This window comes from Brachionichthys hirsutus, chromosome 20, assembly GCF_040956055.1.
Source record: "Brachionichthys hirsutus isolate HB-005 chromosome 20, CSIRO-AGI_Bhir_v1, whole genome shotgun sequence".
Lineage (NCBI taxonomy): Eukaryota > Metazoa > Chordata > Actinopteri > Lophiiformes > Brachionichthyidae > Brachionichthys > Brachionichthys hirsutus.
In genome coordinates, this window is record NC_090916.1 from 7,162,751 (window position 1) to 7,184,261 (window position 21,511).

Here is a 21,511-nt window from a genome sequence, read left to right on the forward strand (position 1 = left end):
GGATTCTTCCCATTGAGATTCAATAAACTTGAATGGTATTCTTGTGCCACACATACAATTTGGAATTCAGTATTTTAGTTAATAAAGCACACATGTTCGTTAAACCGCCAGTAGAGGGTAATCTGTCTAATAAAGTGTGGTGATGACATGAAGTCGTTGCACCGCCCAAGCCTCACATGCATGTGGGTAATAGAAGCAACATAGGAGGACATTCGTCTAATTGTATCTGCCCCCCCTTTACTGTCCTAAATAATCCCCCCAACTCATTAAAGCGACCTTGACCTTGACTCTCATGATCCCGGTTCATCTCCTTCTCACACAGCACAAATGTTCCAACCTCATTGTGTGGAGGGATAAGCATTTCATTATGAGTAGGAATGTGAGTGGAAGATAAATGGACGTAGACGGGAAGACTGGGACTATTTCTTTGTCTCGCCGTGCTCCTCTTTCGCCTGGAGGGACATGAGCTCATGTTTGTGGACTCGGCTGCCGCACAGAGGATTCTCACTGTCACGATGAAGTGAAGAACATTTACGCAGCTTCATGTAATGGGAAGAGATGGAGGACTATTGTGGGAGTCGTAGTCCTTTAAATCGATCATTCATCCTGCCCAAGGGCTAAAGTGAATATTTCAGCAGTGCAACAGTGAAGCTATTTTCCTCTTGGAATCATCTTAGAATGACTTGCTGATGATCAAATTTGAGACTTTTTTGTTAAAAAATGGTGGATAATTCCTGACCTTGGACATCACATTCAACTTAATGTACTGAGATAATTTGATGTTTCCCAGAACAGCTAAATGGACAATATCATGGTCTCTAAGGAAATAACACATCGTATGAAATCCCCTAAACTAACAAGTACAGTGGAATATATAAATGATTTGATTCCAGGATGCAGAAGCAATTCATCCATTCATCCCTCCATCCATACATCCATTCTCCCTCTTTGCCTGCTTATGCTTTCCAGGATTGCGGGAGTTTTTCCCAGCTGACTCTGGGTGAGACTCAGGTTACATACTGACGGGTCACTAGTTCGTCACCGGGCCGACACATAGAGAGACGCACAAACATGTTCAAGTAGGCTTCCACCTGATAGGATAATTTACATATTTCCATCTAGCTCCAAATTGTTATTGGAAGGAACAGCCCCATTTGGTGGTCAGCGATGTTATACTAACATGATGGTAGGGAAAAAATCCCCATCACCACCCTTCCACATTCAATCTGTGTTTCATTATTTCATATGGTTCATGTACCGGATTTTATTGGGTTGGAGAGTAGAAAAGTCCACAGCCTTGAAAACTTCCAATTTGTTCTGTCCACTCATTTTAAGAGCAACCACCAGATTCATTTCCAAAAGTAAAAAATTAACTGCATATATTTGCAAAGATATTGTTTCAGATACAAAAAAAAAAATTCTACATTTCTGTCATAAGAATAATATTTTCTAGATTTATTTAAAATCTGGATTTGTCTCCCGAAAAGAAAAGAGACAAGCAGCAAATATTCACATTGAAACATCTGGAGAATGTCACTGATTCATCTACTGTTGATGGACAAGATACATCAGCTTATGCTTTCAATGCGTACTGTAGTAAAAAAAATACTCTAGAGTTACACCTGGGATGCATTAAGCAGTCCTATTTTTGGGAATGAAAAGCATACAGGAGTATTATCTCTGCTAGGATTCTGGAGTCGCCTCCTGCAGGCCGACGACACGTCTCTGCTGCTTGTTAAACGAGGGGCAAAGAATGTTTGTGGTTAATGGGGACATGCAAAATAATCAGAAACGAAGGCGTCGATGAAGCTATCCAATGATGTTCTGAAGAACACGTACAGGCATGTTCCCCATCAATGGTTCCCTTTCATGTTAAAAGCCTTTCTGGAACACGGCGGCCTATCGGCTCTGGTTGCTCACCTCGTTTCCCCTTTCCCTTCTTTAATTTCTCTTCTTCCGTGGCGGAGTGCCGAACAGGAGAGTCAAGCCAACAGTTTTCCTTCCCTTGCAATGTGTGTGTGTGTGTGTGTGCATGTGTGTGTGGGGGGGAGGGGGGGCATATGTTGGTGAGTTATTTGATTCGATTTTTTTTTTTTCATTATACATAAATATGACAAGCTCTTTTAAAGACTGGAGGATACAGCCTGATCCTGATTGGATTTTATTCCCCCGATGTCTCCTGTTGGGTCAGGGGGAACGATGAGCCGGGCCAGCCTGTTGGGATTTGATGGCAGTCATAAAAATTAAAGCCCACTGTGGGGGTCAGGAGAAAACGCACTGGTTTAGTTTGTGCATGTAGACGAGCATTAAGGCTGAGACAACCCAACGTTTGGCAGACGCACCGCTGCAACTCGCACAGGGCAGGCGTCCATGCATCTGCCTGCTGGCGGCTCGTCTTTTCCCTCTTCTTTAGAATCACGTTAGCTGTCAGAGCTAACCCTCTCCTACTCCATTCTGTATTGGCTGTGCATTAGAATAGAGTGGAAATCGCACAGTAAATGGTTTTATCTTCCAATTCTCCAGATCATTCTTTCAGCCTCATTTTGGTCTCTGCCAACCACAAAGAAATAATTTGATGCTTTTGAAGCTCAATCCTGAATGGCAGCTTGATAACACTTTTTGTGTTCATCCTTAGGTTTTAGCTGAGAAATATTCCGTCAGTGTCCTGAGTTGATGAGAACGTAATGTAATAATGTGATATTTCCAGGAGCTAATACCTCTATATTAATAAAATATATGCATATATTGATAAAAGGAGTCTAAATAGGGTACCCCGTATGAGTTTTGGACCAGGATGATGCACCAGCCAGGTTAATATTCTCAGACATTGAGGATACATCATTTGATGACACCGAATCTGTGCAGGATATTTTGTTTTTCTTACATAAATGCAGAACACATTTAACAATTAAAGTATTTACATTCAAACTAAAAGATAGTTAAACATTTTATCCCCAAAGTGAATCCAGCTTTGACTGCAGGTCATGAATGTTTGCTCACTGGGTAATGCTTGCTGATACATCATAAGGCAACACTGGTCATGTAAGCCATTCCTGCATAAAACTGTGAAGCTGCCAGTAAATGAAAAACCAGTTTGTCAGTGACAGTCATGTTGGGTTCTTTAGTGTCCATTCAGCTCTTCAGCAACTTGGATGGCGAACCAAAGAGAGCTCTGGGATGGGAGGATGCGGGCTGGTTGTCCTGGGGTCCTGTCCTCCCATCATCCATGTGTGTTCCAGCTCACATGGATGTACAGTTTGAAATATATGCACAATGTCGTTGCTCGGTTGAGTCAGTCTGTAGCTATATATTTAATCATAAAAGTAAAAAAAAAAAAAAAGCTGCTTCTCGTGCATGGCATAACTTTTGTCAGGCGATGCGGCACTTTTTTTTTTGTTGCTAATGCGACGCTCCTTGCAGCGGCAGGACGTCGTGCACCCTGAAAGCACTTCAAATGATAAGGCACTGTTGAAGGAGACGCTCAGCTGCTGCAGCAGCGACAGATCATGGAGGTTTAGACGGCGCAGGTCACCCCGGCATCTTCCACGTGGCCGCAGTTGGTTTTGCCCCAGCCAGGGAACTTGCATTGCTCAATGTTGTCTTCAGTTCCCGCACAGGCCAAATCATCCATCCAGATCAGACCAGTACCTGCACAAAAGGGTTAAAAAAATTAAACAAGACAAGTTAAACTGGCCATCCTGCTTCCCATGATAATGAAGCTATAACAAAAAGCCTTTTATAAGGCATATAAGAGCTTCCATCCACAGGTCACCGGTTAACATTTTAATACAGTATTGCATCTGGTGATATGATACGCATTTCCCAGTGTCCCTCAGTGTTGAGCCAAATGTCTGAGGTTCAGATGATTGGAGCAGATAGTGTTCAGCGTGAGGACTACGGAGAGCGAGATCGCTGCAGGGCTCATGTGCCAGAGTTGAGGAGAGAAGCCAACTTATCAGTAGCGCTCACAAATCATCTGGAGTTGTGTGTTTTCTGCTGCTCGGGTTCAATTCAGAGATGTCAGAGAAGAATTTCTTAGAAAAACAAACGGAAGAAAGGGAAACAATACATCGATAGTAGCACAAATATATCAGCAAAGTCACAGCTGAAAGATTAAAACCAGAAATCTGCTGGTTCAGATTCAGACCAGCTTCAAATAAACCCCTCATCTTCATATTGTAGCGAGCTCAAGGAGAAGAACCACACCTGGATTGAGCTCGTGTCAGCGGGTGCTTTTATTGTGACACGGAAAGACTTGACTGCACGTGGATGCTGCGCTGAGGACATTCAACGCAACACCCCTCTCACTCATGGTGCCAAAAGCACAACCCAGTCACTCCCAGGATGCATTGCATCACACACACACAGTGCCCGGCCCCCGTGATCGCTACAATATTTTATTTCCTCTGCAACTGACCAACCTTTCTCCGTGCTTCTGTCTCGTATGTACGGGTAGATTATTTGATGATGTGAGTAAATTATTGCTTTTTTTTCTGAGTAAATTCCTTTGTCCATCAGTTAGATCTGACTTATGTACTTATTACTTATAAGTACTTATAATACTTATTAGGTTTTTCCACACATGCATCTAATAGATTTGTTCTTTCAGAATTTATGTTCCCGACATAAATTTTTAGCTACTATCACTGAAAACTGGATGTTTGGACGTTTGTGAAGATTCTCTCAAGCGCATTTGACTTCATACCAGAGATGTTTCTGGAACCATGAAGGAGAGGATGATTCAGCTCCATCGAGACACACATCTAGACTTCCACTGTCACCTAAGCAGCAGAAATCTCTGGGGCTCTGGTGCTGCACCAGGTTGCATCCCGCTCCTTCAAACTGAACTGACGTCTCCTGTGTTCCTCCAGTCCTGCCAGTCATAGCATGGCCTGTAGTGCCATTTACCACACTGGAGGTTAATTAAAGGAGCGAGGGTTTTGCAGACTAAATAATCTTCGGACACATAAACTCTCCTGACAAAATACAGGTTGACGCGAGGCAGTTCTACTCACAAAAATCTCAATCAGTAATGAGCCTTAAGTGTACATCATCAGAGCTTCAATTTGGATGGTAAATAAACGGACCAAAAAATACAAACCAAAATTTAGAATACAATATTTTGTGCGCAGGCTTGATTGCTAGTTCCTGCTTTTATCTTGACGGCTTTCTACACTCTGTGTTTTCATTTCCTGTATTCATCCCTTTATTCCCCATGTCTGAATATGTTCATTCTCTCCCTCTGTGCTCATGTATTCCCTGTTACTTTCTTGTTTACTACTTGCTCTGAGTGTCTGATTTTCTCCACCTGTCTTTGATTGGCTGCTCCGCCCTTTCCCCTCCTGTTTACCAGCGTCTTGCCGCTCAGTGTATTTAGTCTACGCGGCTCCTCCTGTTATTGTTTTGCACTGTGCTCCACAGTTTGTTTCTTCCATACCACATGGACTTCATTGACATTTTGCATAATTCCTCTTCCTTAGTTAATTAAAGTATTTTGTTAATGTAATCTATTTTGTCTATTTCTATTTGTGTAAAACCAGTGCACTAAAACATTAATGTCTGCATTAAAAAAAAAAGCAAAGCGGCACCTCAGTCGACCCGTAGGCGTCACATGTTCCTGCTCCGCTTCAAAACATAATATAACAAATAGAAACGGGCTGCAGATTTGACATCTCAGCAGCATGAAACGACGGGCGCACGTGTCTCCATGCAGGCGTGCGCAGGGTGGAAATGAAGTATGCTCTGGATTGAATACGCGAGTCCAGCTGTTCCGCTGCTGCGCCTTGTAAGGGTTCTCTTTCGCGGACATGGATCTTTACGGAGGCTTGCTCATCCAGAGCTGCATGCAGTCTCTGTGCGTATGAAATGTATGAGTTCGTTCGCTGAAAGATAAACCGCGACTATTCCTTGTTCCTCCACCTAGAAGCTTTGTTTTACTCCTGTCCCATTTCAGCTCAGTAGACTGAGCGGGAAGCTTTACATTCCACAGCAAAGAAAATCAGGAACTAACGAGTCGCTTCTTAATTTTGTGCAGATGACAGCCATGGGTGTCTTTATAACTCTTTAGAGTTCTTTAATGTTATTTGCTGGCACATGTATTCTACAGCTTTTGATCCTTTAAGGCAAGCAGATGTGGCGGGCCTTGCGCTACCATGTCATTGTTCCGTGGACTTCGGGGACCTTTCATCAACGTTGGCTCCAAGGTTTAGGACATAAAATTAATTCCTGGTCCTAAAAGCAACCTGACGGCAAAGCCAGGCTTTGATTTAGGGAAGGCCTAAACGCTTAGATCAGAGGTGGGCAAACATTTTGACTCGCGGGCCAGAATGGGTTCTAAAATTTGGCAGAGGGGCCGGGCGACGAACAGATGGATGGAGTGTTTGTGTGAACTAATATAAATGACATGTAAAAGCCATTTAATGAAAGGATTTGGCATTTTACAGGTAGCATTAGGGAAAGGGTCAAATGAATGAGGTTTAATTATAATAAAATTTAATTTAATGATATAATTTGGACAAATTTGGCGGGCCGGATTAAATAGCCCAACGGGCCGTATATGGCCCCCGGGCCTGGGTTTGCCCATGCCTGGCTTAGATCATCATGCAAAAACTAGAGGAGCACTCTTATATGGCAAAAATGATTTAAAGAGATCAACGACTGAAAAGCATCTGTGCGTTGCTTCATGGTTTTTTAACCCTAACCCTTGGTACCAATTGATGAAGAATTTGGTTTTCAACTTTGCTTTTCATTAATTGCACATACATTTGAGCAAAAAATGTATTTTTAAACCTTCTGTTCTGGTGTGTTTGAGGTTTCAGGCCTGAGGTTCTAAACACTGCATGGCGGCTATGGTAGAGGTAGCGCGACTGCGATTCAGTCTGGATGCCGGTTCCATCGTGTGTCCTTAAATGAACCCTAAACTGCTCCGGTTCTCCACTGTACTGCATCAATTCACATATTCCACATGGACAAAAAAGAAAAAAGAAAAAGAGAGACAGATGAGGGAGATGCTACCCTCAGAGTTTTGTGCAGCTCTGTGCTGGAACTAATGACAACGTAAAAGCAGTGAATCTCGTACCGAGTCCGAAGCGTCCGGTTTTATGGACCTCTGCGGCTCCTTGGTATCCCAGCATCCTGCACACCACGTCTCCATCCTTTTTATCCCAGACATCGTCACACACCGTCCCCCAGCGGCGTTCGTGGAAAACCTCCACACGACCTTCGTGGGGACCGGAGCCGTTCACCAGTCTCACCAGCGTCTCCTCCACTGCAACACACAATCATCTTATTCCATCTCGTGTGGTCCGCGTTTCTCCAGAAACACAATTTAGACAGGATATTAGTCTCATCAGACCATCATAAATCCCGTGCAGCATTTAACTCTCATTATACAGCAAATACTGAAAAACCAACAGCCCATCATGATTTAATACCAACCACAATTTTATAATATAAAATCAGCAGCTCACATCAGTGTAAAAAAAACACACTAAAACTAAAAGAGGAATTAGAATTACACCACTTAAATAATCAAATGCTGAAATAATAAAGCGATGTAAAATGAGGACAGCACCAAGGGCTCATTAGCTGAATACTCAATCACCCTGAAACAGATGTTTAAGTTATTAACTCTCATACTAGTACATCCTTCTTCTTCTTCTCCTCATGCTGGGATGCTGGCTAAAACCTGGAAGAACTGCCACAGTAAGTAATGCGTGCTTTAATAACAGTAAAGTATTGTTTATTAACAGGATACCTTTGAATTAATCGAATTTCAAATCAAACGACCAGACACAAATCAGGATTTTCCCCCCACAGACTCGACTTCTTCTTCTACTGTCAGCTCTGCAGCCATTTTGCAACTGGTTTTTAATGTTTTAGCCATCAGGATCCTTCATGGGAACAATATCTCCATCTGGGAATCACAACTATAAAGCAGATGTGATCATCTGGACGCTGATTATAATGCATCTGTCATAAATGCAACATAAAACGCACCGACGCAGCCTGCTTGCCTTTGGATTATTAACCCGCAGAAATCGGGTACAACCTCTTCCAATTTGCTAATTATGTCCAGATATTGAACATAACGGTTAGAAAATAAAACTAAACACATTGTATCTGATGCTATTTATCACCAGATGACCTTTACATGTAACATTTACATCATTCTAGTCAGTTTTTCACATGCTTTAATAAATCTATCTTTTTCACTCGGGATTTTTCCTCCCCTCCCTGCAAAGCGCTGAAGACTTTCAGACCACAGCTCTGTGCACAGGAGAGACTCTTGAGAGGAGGAGGAGGAGGAGGATGAAGGGTTCTGGATGGAAGCGATGCATAATGAGAACCATACCAGCAAACGTCTGACATTCATATCTCTGCCACGAGGAGCTGGATTGCAACACGTTGGATGCATCGTGTTAATCCGGTCGCGGACCTTCGACTTGATTTATTTCACTGGAAAGACCCCGAGAGCCCCAAAAAAACTCCACACCACTCAAATGCATTGTTTCCTAGCAACAATGTGTTTTTTCTTTAAACATAATAATTAGTAGAGACCGTTTTTCTTTGTTTTATATACACGACACTTTAAGTGCTGCAAAAACTCTTTTGATTGGCAGTTTGAGATGAAATGAAGCTAAAATAAAAGAATATTGGGCAAAAAAAAAAGCTGAATCTACGTAATTAAAGAGAAATTCCTGCTTAAAGACCACAGACAGAAAGGTTCAGCGCAGAAATAATGATCCTGGATTTAAAAGGACGGCCTCTCCTCAGCCGGCGGTCTCGTTTTCATGTTGGACGGGCTATAAAGAGGAAAGGTTGCCTAAGACTTGACATTTCATAAGTAACCTTAAACATGTTTTTGTGACTAATGTGAGCTGCAGGAGAAGTTTTTCTGTGGGACGGTGACCAATGAGCGTCGGTGATCCTCCAAGTGGGCGGGGCCTCGAAGGCCGGTGACGCTGCACCACCTGTCGTGATGGTTCCTATTAGGGGTGGGGTGGGGGGCTGACAGGTTAAAACATTCAGGATCAACATGAATGGCATCCAGCTGTTTGCCAAAATGTTCAGATATCGTTGCTCGTCTGTTGTTTTCATCATGTTTTGACATTTTTTAGCGTCATTTGTTTGAATCTGATTTGATTTCCTCGGCCAGCGTGACTACACAACCCAAATTTGGCAGGAACACAAGCATATTTTGAAAGCTTTTTGTGTCTCTCTGAGTTTTGTTGAGACTGGGACCATCGTAACTCTGTTTAGAGCGAGGGGCACTAGAAAACAAGGGGGTGGGGTTAAAAAGAAGAGCTGGGATTGGGCCATGATCAATTCAAGAAGCAAACATTAGCTTAGTTAGCCAGCTCAGGCTGATGAGAGACACTGTCTCTGGTTGCCTAGAGGGGATGATCAGAAAACTAACCAACAGATGAAAGAACCTCGTCTTCATCACACAAATGATGACAATCTGGGATCCATTTGCTCTTCTCTCTCTCTCTCTCTCTCTTTTTTACTTTTTTTTGGTACTTTCCGCAGAATTTCAATCATTTTGTGTTAACCTCCAACATGTGTGCCCGTTTCCCACAGACTAAACTTCAGTGGTGGCGGATCTTTCTGGTGCTTCATCACACAGGTATGCAACCGCACGCTTTGAAGTCACGCTTCTCGCAACGCACGAGAAACACGGCCACGGCGTGCGACATGGCACGGACATCGCTGACAGCCAGCGGCACGTGTTCTCACTCCGAAACCGCCAACATCTTATGTCACGCAAACGATGCGAAGAAACCCTCGGTGCCTCGCTAATTGGCATAAACAACCTCAGATGGTGGCGGGACCACGTTAACGCCGCCCTATCTGTCATTACCCAGAGAACATCAAGGATGATGATGCAACAGGAGAAGGAACAAATGTGTTTGGACGTGTTGGGGTCATGAATGTCTTTTTTCTTTATTCCTCAATCCACAATGTTGGTTTTTTGTATGACAAACACATTTACCTCATGGCTTTCTAGTGCCTTTCCTTCGGCCATGTGGCTCTCTGTGTGTTGGAAGCCGTGAGATTACGCAGATCCTTTCATTCCTTGAACGTCCCACGAGACTTTGACCAGGACGTCAGGTGAGTCAGAGACCTTTGAAGACCATAAAGTCACCACCTCGTAAAATTTGTCTTGTCGCTTTGCCAACTGTTGGTTTTGGATCACATGTGCTGAAGTACGACTTGGTTAATGGCGCTTGGCGACCTGCTAACGGGCTAGCCAGCCTGTGCCTCTCGTGATTTCGAGTTACATTTAAGTCACATATAATGCATCTTTTGAAAAACAAGAAGGCTGTTTTATAACTTATTCTCAAAATGTTCCCGCTAATGCCTTTTGCCCGTGGTAGTCCATGGTAACCACAATGTTATTATCATTATAATGATATATATATAAAGGTTTTGCTCCAATACTTTATATATGCAAAATATTTGTGCATATTTTGCTTGTGATTTACGAAGAGCGAGGACAAACCACAACCATCCATCCAGACTTCTTGGAAAGCAGGATGGGTATCCTTCCCGGGAAAGTTTATTCCAAGGTGTTGAGACAGGAGGATCCCACCAACTGTCAAACCTCAGATTCAAGAGGAGCAAATTATTCTATTCCTGAAAAGTGGACCAGCGCTTTACCCCTGTGGGCTTGCTGGAGGAGCTCATGGAAGTTTGCTCATCCTGGCTACATCTGCTTTTTTTTAAGGACTTTTGTGGAAAACAGCCGCGAGGCATTAAAAAAAAGCAATTCAATTTCTAATTCACACGATATGGTGACTCTTACCCGTTTTCTGGCCTCGGTCCCCCTTCTCCCCCTTCAACCCCCTTTCTCCTCTGTCACCTGAAAACAAGAGAGAAACACAAACCAATATGACTTTGCTATTCTATTTCAAAACCGCTCCTCATCCTCACACCCATTTCCTCTTCTTTGTATGTTTACATAAAGCAAAAGTACATAAAGCAGTCAGCCCTGTAATCTGGAGCTGTGATATAGAGATGAAACATACAATTAGAGGCTGCCCACCCTGTGTCTGGTGCTAAGTATACGTCTGGAGGTGAACGGGAAAGAGAAAGCAGAAGGTGAAGAATAAAAACAAATACCCAGATTATACTCTGGAATGAATTTAAGGTATCATCGTCAATGAATTGTTTTTGCTTTTTAGCTCATTAACTGGAAAAAAAAAAAGCCACATTACTCAATTAATGTCAATAACCAGGATGCTTCCCAGTGCTGTTTTAAAAGCCTTCTGTACAGCTGAGCGACTCCCTGTTCACATAAAGGCCACAAACACTTCACCCTCCACTGGTTAAATCCACAACCAGACCCCGGATGGGTGGAGACGCAGGAAAGACATTGTTGTAAACTGGTGAAACGCTGAGGAAGATCCTTGTTTCCTTCATCGTCACGTTAAATGGAAACCAGCACTGGCATTAATTGTGCGGCGCTCTTTTCATGTTCATCCAGCCATGATGTCTATCGCTGCGCACGCTAATTGCCCGTGTCATCTCTTATTTAGTGCAAACTTCCCGCTTTCACATTTGACTGACCACAAACACGCAACACATGACTGACAAAGAATTGAGACGAGTGTGTAAAGGAGAAAGCGAAGTGCTTAAAAAGGCCCTTTGTGCATAAACCGGAGCAGTTTCATGATGTTTCCAGTGAAGCGCTAATGACTGGAGCATAAAAGTTGTTATCCAGCTGTTAGCAGCTGGTCAGCAATTCATCCAGCTGTCAGTGTAAAAGCACTGCTGGCAATAGCAGTTTGTGTTTTACTGCCATTTAGTCAGGCCATTAAACAAATAAATGTTGACGAGCATCTTCTTCATAAATTACAGCTGATCACTGTCGGAATCGGTCAGAATCACCACGAGCGATGGTTCTCTCCTCTCGGTAGCACGAACCTCAGCACTCAGCGGAAGCATCCTCACGTTCGGTGAGTGCAGCTGCATCAGTACGTGTGTGTGTGTGTGTGAAAACGCACCAGATTTAAAGAGGAGGCCGCTGCACTGTGTTCGAGAGAAACAACAGTGGATCAGCTGGTCCAAACCTTCAGAACTAGTGTTGCCAAGTCACAGAATAAAGAGAACACAATACTGGATATTCCAGCCAAACCCAACTCTGATAGGCCGCAGCTGTTGGCTAAACACACACACACAGACCTATATAAACACGCATACACTGATAGGCTGACAAATCGACAGCAGAGTCTTGTCGTATTTGTCATGGCGGTGTTTTTCCCGACAGCATCCTGTGTGCATTGTTATCCTTGGATGTGTTCTAGTGATTCCAGAGAGGAAACATCACGCCCCCCCCCCCCCCCCCCCCTTCAAGATTTATGGAGCTATAGTTGGTCTGGATGAGTGGATGGGAGAAAAGCAAATAAATGAACCTCTGTCAACAAGGCATCATGCGATTAGTTGTACAAAATAATCCATCCTTAATTCTGAGAGCTCCTCTCTCCATTCAAATCCACACGGAGGGACAGAAGTGGGGCCGATCAATGGATGGATCAAATCCAGAACTAAAAATAATCAGTGTTTTGTTATGGGCTACTTCTTATTTGGATTTGACTCCTAAAGATGCACAGTAAAGTCCGTCCATGGTTGATCTAGCCGGATCCCTGCGAGCACGGAGTCTTAGTTCGACCTTTTATTGGTGGACGATTCGCTTATGTTTCCTGGGAAGGATGTTTCGGCTCTGCTAATAAAACATGAACATAATCTGAGGTGCAAACGCGTCGACAGCCAGAAGTGGTACAAGGAAACCTTCTACCAACTTGTGAAGACTGTTGGCTGAGTGAGCAAATCCTTCAATTATTAAGACTACTACTGTATAAAATGATGGATAGGAGAAATAGAAGACTCACCTCGAGGACCCGCAGGTCCAGCTTCTCCTTTTTCTCCCTGAACACCATCGCCACCAACGGGCCCTTTGACGCCACGAGGGCCCTGATTTCCTTTATCGCCTGTAAACCCTGAAACGCAAAACAAACACAAGCTCACTTTCATTTAACAATTAATAACCATTCAAATAATAAACATGATCCTAGTGGTTGATAAAATCCCCCTCGTTTTTGTGGAATTTTCAAAAATGAAAAATCACTTTTTTTTTTTACATGACATTGACATAACATTTAAAGCAAGCTTTCAATCATACTTGTTGTTTCCCGTTCCTTCCTCCCCAACTAAACCTAATTTGCATGATGCTGGAAACCAGGATAAGCTTTAATTCTTCCATCACCTGTCAAGCTTCAGAATGCAAACCTAAAATGACTGAAATCGTGATGTCTGTCGCTTCTCACACTGAGATGAGACCGAATGCCTGCGACGCAGAATAAAAGACGAGGATGGATGATGTGATGTTTTCTGTTTTTCGATCTCTCAGCTATAAAAGGGAGTTTCTCCTAAAACTATCCAGAGGGGGGGAAAGCAATCAGTCATATTTTGGAGGGAGTGTAGAAATGTTCTTATGTTCAAGCTGGACAGCTCAACTAGATGGTTCAGCACCTCCCACAGGATTTCTGCAGCCTAGGGGGGGGGGGGGGGGTGATCAAACATTCCTGGAGCTTCAGCACAGAGGGAAACAAATCCATGCCTGTCATAGCATGGTTCAATCTTATCTTGAAAAAATGTCACAGTTCGACACAACCATACTCAAATGAGACTTTGGATCTATATAAGAGGATTTCAAAGACCGCTATACGAGCACAAAGGCAATGCTGACGGCATCCGACAAAGCAGTTTGAGTTTCATCTTCCATGACACCGCTTGCATAATCCTAATCCGCCTCACTATGATATCCTTTTGTCCCTTCAATAATTCTTTCTTATAGATTTATCTCATTATTTTAAAATAGTTGTGACTGGTGTTGTCTGCTGCTGTAATGGAAGTATTTCTATTCTATTCTATTAGATTGTAACAGTTATTTTGGTTATATTTTATGACCAACGGCCGGTCATGAACCCATCCAAATTCCAAAGGAGATAAAAAATATAAAATAAAGTTGGATATTAACATCTAACAAAAAAAATAAAAAAGGAAATTCTGCGCAAATGTGTCATCTAACTTTTTGCTAGAAGTACTTCTGGATAACTCCACATTTTAAAGCAAACGTTGCTGAATGATAAGTTAGTTGTTCCCACCTCTCAAGCCTGTTAACCCGGGAGCCCCGGTGGCCCCCAACGGTCCCCTGTCGCCCTTATCGCCCCTTGGCCCTGGAGGACCTGCAGGAAGAAGCAAAAATATGAGTCCTTGTTAAACTTCAATATCAGCGTGAGCTCCTGGTATTTAGTGATTCAGACACCAACAAGTAAGATGATGAAGAGTTCTATTTCACGGAGTCAAGAAGAAGTCAAGTTGAAGATGCAGCACTTGAAACACCTTGAAGTAATAAATTACATCATCCATCCATACCCCCCCAACTTTTTTTTTTTATTAATCAATATAGAGTTCAAGAGACACAGAATCCACAGAGTCGCTGTTCGTGTTTCAACACGTTGGATCACTTATCATCAAAGGTATCCCCGAAATCAAGGCAGGCAAAGAATCTTCTAGAATCTAGATTATCACTGTGGTACATCATTACAAAAAGACACACACACACACACACGGCAGCCAGAATTAAGTCTTACAACTGGTCTGAGGATTAAATCCAAAGGTTTGTTGTGTTTGGAGAGAACAAATGAAACAAAGCCAAATAGTGAGTGAAAGATGGAGCGGGGGGGGGGGGGGGGGGGGGGGGCAGAGAGAGAGAAAAGAAAACAGAAACAGAGAAAAAAGAAAGAGAAACAAGTCTGGCCACAATGAGAACCACATGTTCGACAAGAAGAACCATAAACACATCTTATGGGAATGCTTAGAAATTCGGGCTTTGTTATTGTCCAGTATGCATCCTCTGGTTCTGACCCATCAGAGCTCTAATGCTCTGCATTTGCAAGTTGCTCGTGTTGAGAAGCTGCCGACTGTTTTTAACGACTCGGATCTGCCCTCTGCTTCCGGGAGACGCTGCACGTTTCAGTGGCGGTTCACGGGAACGTGCAAAGGTCACGCTCGGAGGGGAGGTGGGATCGTTACGATCCCGTCATAATGTTTACTGTGCTTTCTAGTGTTTCTGTCCATGTGAGGTTAAGCGTCATTTTTGGTGTAAATCACAAAATAGGGGGACTGAGGCGCTTGGTGGAGGTCTGCGCTCTCTCTCCGAGTGCCTTTCGAGGTCGCTTGTGAATGTTTTAGTTAGAATTTAAAACAGTGACCTGGACCGTTGATCACCAAAGAGTAACATCCCAGAGTGCACGTGGACACTTGGGCACAATTCCTGGTGTCTCATTCATGACAATGAGACGGATGAACAATCCGACATTTGTGCCAAACTTGAAGAAATATACTAAATCTGAAAGCTAAAAAGATTCCCTTAGCTGAGAGAAAGCCGGTCTCATTACTGATCTCTGAACAATTTGATCGCCCATCAAACGTGAACCCAGTAAACCTGAGGGTCTGTAGTTTAAGCCCCGTAATAGGAACGGGTTGGACATACTGCGTGCCGATGACGGTTCGCCCCGGTGGTCCTGCAGGAACTGCATCCTCTTAATAGTTTGTTTTAGAAAAGCTTCACAATATTAATCTCTTGGCTTTCGTTCAGCTGACAGCGTTTCTGCAAGAACAAGCTCGGCAGCCCCTCCAGGATCAACTTCATAACATCTGACAGCGCTGCGTCCAAGAATAAGACGCGAGAGTGGCGTCCAGGCGCCTCCAATCCAGCATCCCGTCTGCAGGGTCGGGCAACAAAGCAGCGAACATTTTGCTTTTTACGTCTTTAATGCATGTTTCAGAATCAGCCTGCGGAGTGATTGCATCTGTGATGGTGTTGTACGATAAACGACTTTAGGTATTATGAGGCTTTGTGTTATTAGAGGAGTAAGTTACGATAACAAGGGACAGATGTAGTCAGAGGGAGGCTACGAAGCTCAAGGAGCGCATGGAGAATAAAGAATTCCCTGCCTTACAGAGAAATAATATTACTCAGAGGCATTTTATTTATGACAAAATATGTGTTGTTAATGTTAACAGCATCTACTTATAACTTACATAAATATATAATATACTATTTAATGGACCACCTTCAGAGGTGATATTTTTGCCTCCTCCGTCATAAAAAAAAAAACACAGACTTTAGCGTCAATTTGAACAAAAGTGACCGTCTTCATCGCTCGTATTTCAGGAAACATGTGCGGAACGAGTCCCGGAGAAATGAAAATGAAATGAACAGAATAAGAGGAGAAGATTGAGAAAGAAGGAGGCATATGAGGGGGAAGAGAAGAGAGACGGATAAACATGGACGTAGATGTAAAACCTTCCTTGGCTGAGGTGACTGAGCGCTAACAACAAACAAATGGGCTCAGCGGTGGAGTTTTCATTCTGGATGCAAAGCGTCTAAATTTAACCCACAATTGTTTCCAGGCTCGGGAGAAATGGAATCCCACCCACAAGCGAATCAAACCAGCTAAGGCCGCGTTCCCCTGCCAGCATTACAGCATAGCGTATACCTATTGCGATATTAACAAGCCAGGGAAGTCATTTCTGACTCTGACAATGTCGGCTCTAATCGAATCGGAGCAGATCGGAGGATGAGGATTTCTCAACACCCCGGGGGAATAATCCCAAAATGTAAAATCCGGTTTGCATGTACATCCCAGTCACACTGCAGACATGCATTGGTGATCTTATTTTCACCCAAAAGGGAATTCATTTGACAAGAAGTTAGTTCTCACGCCGGCCGGCTGTCTTCGCATGCTTTTATGGACTTCTGGTCTTTTCAAATGTGCATCTCTTTGCATCTCTATCAGGCATGCATGCTTGTTTTATTCCGTATACGTGCATTAACAGGAAATACATGCATGTTCGACGGCGCTGTTTTGTACGGATAGCATGATAATAGCCCAAAGTCAAACTGGACCCGCTTTACAACCACAGGCCAGGTAAAGAATGACAAACCTGGTGCAGTAGGTTCTACCATCAGTGTGCCTGACCTGACATTGTGAACCAGGAGCGAGGTGGAAAAGTTAGAGCAGAGAAAGAAAGAAATCAATCCGCCTTGCAGCAAACAGGTAAATCGGTGCACAAGGAATTTGAACTTTGAATGCTAATATGTGACCAATCACAATGTATCTTAATTCGTTCATGGGCCAATCAGATGCTGGCACCCATGAATTGGTCCCTTTCCTTTTCAAGGCAGGACTCTTGCACCTTTATAGAGCCTCTGCTCAGTATGAAAATCAAGAGCCGGAATGGAGAGTCGTTTGTTTTTCAACTTCTGAGCCTTAACATACAGCAACTCCTCTAAAACGTCTGTTGATGTGTTGAACAGGGTCGTCATGGTAAACACAGGATGGCAAAAGAAGAAATGGGGGATAAATTAGCAATGTTTTATCCTGGAACACTTCGGATCACACTTACGTAAGAGTCATAGGTCATAATTGTAGCATCAGCTACTGGCAACAGGAAGCAGGTCTGAAGCGAACAGTAAAACAAGGGTGAGTTTAGAAACTGGCATTTATGTCGACGTAAAACTAGACCACAAAGATTTAGGTAGAAGTAAAAAAAAAAGCCCTGAGTGGTTGAACAGCAACAGATTTTGGGCTGCGTTCGGGGGAGAAGACCAACACTAAGAGGCGGGACCACAACAGCGAGGCGTGCCAAGCCACGCTGTTGCTGCGAGGACTCACTAGAAACACATGTTTGTGGCTTGGCCCAATTAATTTCAACACAACATGTCCAAGAGTCGAGATTCGAACTGGGCTAAAAAATAAATAAAGTCGAGATTAACTAGTATTTTCACTTTTCCCAAGTTCTGACTTTGAGCTCTAAATCTCTATCAAACTGAAAATCAGAGCATCCAATTATATTAGCCGACCTTCAAATATGGTGAGGTTCTTCAGGGCCACGCCGTGCTCCCAGTCTTTCAGGCGCAGGTCTTCCGTGATCGTGTTGAGGATCTCCATCTCATTCCTGAGCTCGGCCTCCGTGTGGACGTGGGTCACCCACAGGCTGCTGGTGTCCTCTGTTATGTTGCTGATCTGGACCTGAGTCCAGGCAGAGGACAGAAATGTCTCCTCTTACAGTGGAGCGAAACATTTTGTGCTTCCAACAAAAAGTCTTAAAAGCACGCCAAACCTGCAAGTCCTGTATCTTCACTTGGTGAATGCTGATGTCGCTGCTGAAGGTGTGATTGACAGCTCCCACCGTCCAATTAACATCGTCCACTTTGTCTCTCAGCTTGATCACCTGTCCTGAAGTCTCCCTGAGGGAAGACAGACGCAGATTGATCAGTCCTCCTTCGCTGAGGTGCAGGTTCACTCGCGGACTAGCGAGGCTCATAATTGGAACGTCGAAGGGGGGGGGGGGACCTGAGGAGTATTTCCTGATTGTGCAGCCAGGTGGAGGCTCGCGACACCTCGGAGCTCAGGCCTGTGATGTTCCTGTCGGCGGAGCTGCTTAGAGAGGACAGCCTGTCATCCAGATGGACGAGGTAGCCCTCCGACTGCAGGGAGTGAGCCTGGACGCTCCTCACGTCCATCTCCAGGCTCTGTGGGTGAAAGAACTTTGTAACATCTTCAACGCTACCAGAGCCTTGACTATAGATGTTGGCCAGATGGACTTCTTGCATCCCTGTAAATCTGCTCTGGGAAAGCTCACATGTCCACTTTTTCATCATGTGTCATACCTTGATGAGGATCTCCAGTCTCTGCAGCCAGTCACTGTGGTTCTGGAAGAGGTTCTCCAGTTTCCAGATGTTCTCCAAGAGGTCAGCCTGAGTCGACGCCTCGCCCATCAGGTTCTGCTGGAGCAGCCGAGAGCGCTCCGACATCCGGGTCGCATTCTCCGTCAGAATCTCCTGGCGCTGTGAGGAAACATGGGAACGGGAGACTGGGGGGGAAGGGGGGGGGGGGGGAAAGAAGGGAGATTTGAGAGATTGGATTTGGATGTCAACTTGCTGCTCCCTCGGCCACAGTTAAGTCCCCATTTCGAGTATCATTTACTATCAATCACTTCGGTCAAACCAGCATTTTAATCCAGAGCAGATGCCGATTTAGTCACTTTCACTAATCTCCTATTTAATCGCCAAGAAAGGGGTTGGAAAGTGTTGCTAGGGAGACGGACTCCAGGAACATCCTGCCTAGCCTCCCGTCCTGCTGAATTGTTTGGTTGAGTCCAGTTACAGAGTTGACAGTTTATCATGTCTTCAATGACATTAATGCTAAACTTGGCCTCTGCCGCTACAGAACGCGGTTCCTCCAGGAGAGGAGGAACATTACTCAGCGGAGTCGGTTGTCGATTCCCAGCGCTGGAAAGTCAGACCTTTTACAGTACAAGTTTGACACTTTTACTGAACTTCGCATTATATCGGACGATCCCATCTCTCAACGGAGAAAATATTGTACATTTCACTTTTATTAGGAATTCACTGTCACTTTACTGTACAGCTGTTTCCAGGTTCAGGAAGCCTTCATCTCAGCTGACATCACTGATCATGGTCATCCTCACTCTGCTTTGTAACCTAATCTGATCTCGAACCCCCCAGGTCCAGGCTGGGGTCAGAGGATGTTTTGTGGTCATGGGGACCTAAACTCTGAAATGAAAACGGGTCTTCACGCCCTTTTCTGTATCGGCATCAAAGACACATTAATATTGGTTTTAAACGGCTTTTACTTTAGCTCTTTAGTTTCTTTATTTATTGTGGAAATGTGTCAACATTAAGCTAATAGTGTTATATTTCACAAAAATACTTCTGCTTTAGCTCATTTTGATTAATCAAGTACATTATCCGGGCATTTCCTGTGCGGATTTTCTGCACATGTTTCTGTTTTTTGTAGGGCTTTAGGACAACATGATCTATTCTAGATTACGGACATGTTTATTTAGCCAAGTGATCACATTTGGTGATGGTTGACGTTTTGCTAATGACCCTGACCCGCGTCTTGTTTTTGGCTATGGCATGAAGGCCACGTCTTTTTCCTCCTCTCTGTTCTCGACTCTGTCTAATGGGGACAATCTTGCCGGTTTCATGTTATGTTGAGGCGATGTTGCTTAGTAACGGTACGACAGCCTGGGACGTGTCCTGAAAACCAGATCCTCAGCGTTACGTGGTGATGTTTTCTCTGCAAGACAGCAGGGACCAATATGTGCAAAATAAAACAACATAAATAAAAGAATTGCCCGGAAAATGAGAGGAAATGCATAATTTCACACATGCACTTTAACAGCCCACGACTCTCTGAACGTTTCCCAAATCCGAGAGATAAAAGTGCGTTTCTGTGACGAGTGGTGTGGCGACATCGAGAACCAAGAACCATCTGCGTGACCCAAGAGATGAAAGAGTGACACAAAGCCACCTCGTTGCAAACAGATCTCATAAAGTCCCTGTCATAACGCGTGTCGGGTTCATTCTTAATGATTTAATGACTGACTGGCAAAAGAACAGACGCGCCCAAAGCACTTCTTTGAGAAGGAAGAAGAAGGGGAAGAACACCACCAAGGAGATGATGGATAATAAGAGAAAGCAAAGAAGGTGAATTAAGGTAGATGGGTGATCCGCCCATCTCATCAGGTCATTGGGAAAAAAACACAGATTACATTGATCACACACATAGACATCAACTCCATTGATGATTATGTGCTAATGGGGAATATCACATTATATTAATAATTTAGACAAATACACCCCTATTAAAAAAGATAATGTTCCAAATACGCACGGTGGCTCTGCGATGCGCTGGCGACGCGTCCGAGGTTTACCCCGCCCATAGCGAGCTGGGATAGGACAATATTGATGGTACTTTCGCATGGTGCTTTTTAGAGTTTCTCATTTCAACCCTGGCCAAATGACTTCCAGATAACTCACGTCACGACTATTATTTAACCCTCAGCTCCTGATTTATTTGCCATTCGATGACATCTGTAATCCTGCACGATGTCTCTGACTTGCTCGTCACGGAAATGGAATGAAACCGTCAACACATGCGGGTTTGCAAAATGGCCCCCGATTAACCAAGCATTAAGGAACTTCCTCTCGATTGCAATCCTACAAATATAGCTTGAAAAGCTCAAATTAGCAAGCACTTAACTATTAGCAAATGCTGCAAGTGTAATTAATAGGACGAGCCACGCCAACAGGGGCGACGAAGGCAAAGCGAGGCAGAGGAAGGACAGCGTCCACAAAGAAAACTGTGTTTATGAAATAGACACTGAGGTAACGGTTTCCTCACCAGGAACCAAACCCACTCGCTAATCGAGTGTGGATCATATAAATGCTACAGATGGAGCTCTGGGACTCAGTTTAGCGTAATCCAAGAATGGATTCCACACTTGATGAAACCTCAGTGTGGTTTTACCCGTTTAAGATGCACAATTACTTTTCTAAACCACAAACTCTGTTCTGTGAGCACCAGCGAAGACATATGAAATTATTACCATGCACTGTTGCCAGAAC

The 21,511-nt window shown here is 43.8% G+C and overlaps 1 protein-coding gene across 1 annotated transcript in view; it reads right to left on the reverse strand.

Moving 5' to 3' along the window:
• Positions 1 to 3,514: 3,514 nt before the first annotated feature.
• Positions 3,515 to 21,511, reverse strand: part of scara5 (scavenger receptor class A, member 5 (putative)) — a 28,523-nt gene continuing 10,526 nt past the window's right edge. Inside the window, exons 3-11 of the mRNA XM_068753788.1 lie at positions 18,746 to 18,948; positions 18,429 to 18,607; positions 18,196 to 18,322; positions 17,936 to 18,104; positions 14,169 to 14,249; positions 12,894 to 13,001; positions 10,808 to 10,864; positions 7,079 to 7,267; positions 3,515 to 3,648 (exon numbers count right to left, since the gene is read on the reverse strand). Coding sequence (XP_068609889.1) covers positions 3,515 to 3,648; positions 7,079 to 7,267; positions 10,808 to 10,864; positions 12,894 to 13,001; positions 14,169 to 14,249; positions 17,936 to 18,104; positions 18,196 to 18,322; positions 18,429 to 18,607; positions 18,746 to 18,948 — 1,247 coding nt within the window. The remainder of the gene's footprint in view (positions 3,649 to 7,078; positions 7,268 to 10,807; positions 10,865 to 12,893; positions 13,002 to 14,168; positions 14,250 to 17,935; positions 18,105 to 18,195; positions 18,323 to 18,428; positions 18,608 to 18,745; positions 18,949 to 21,511) is intronic.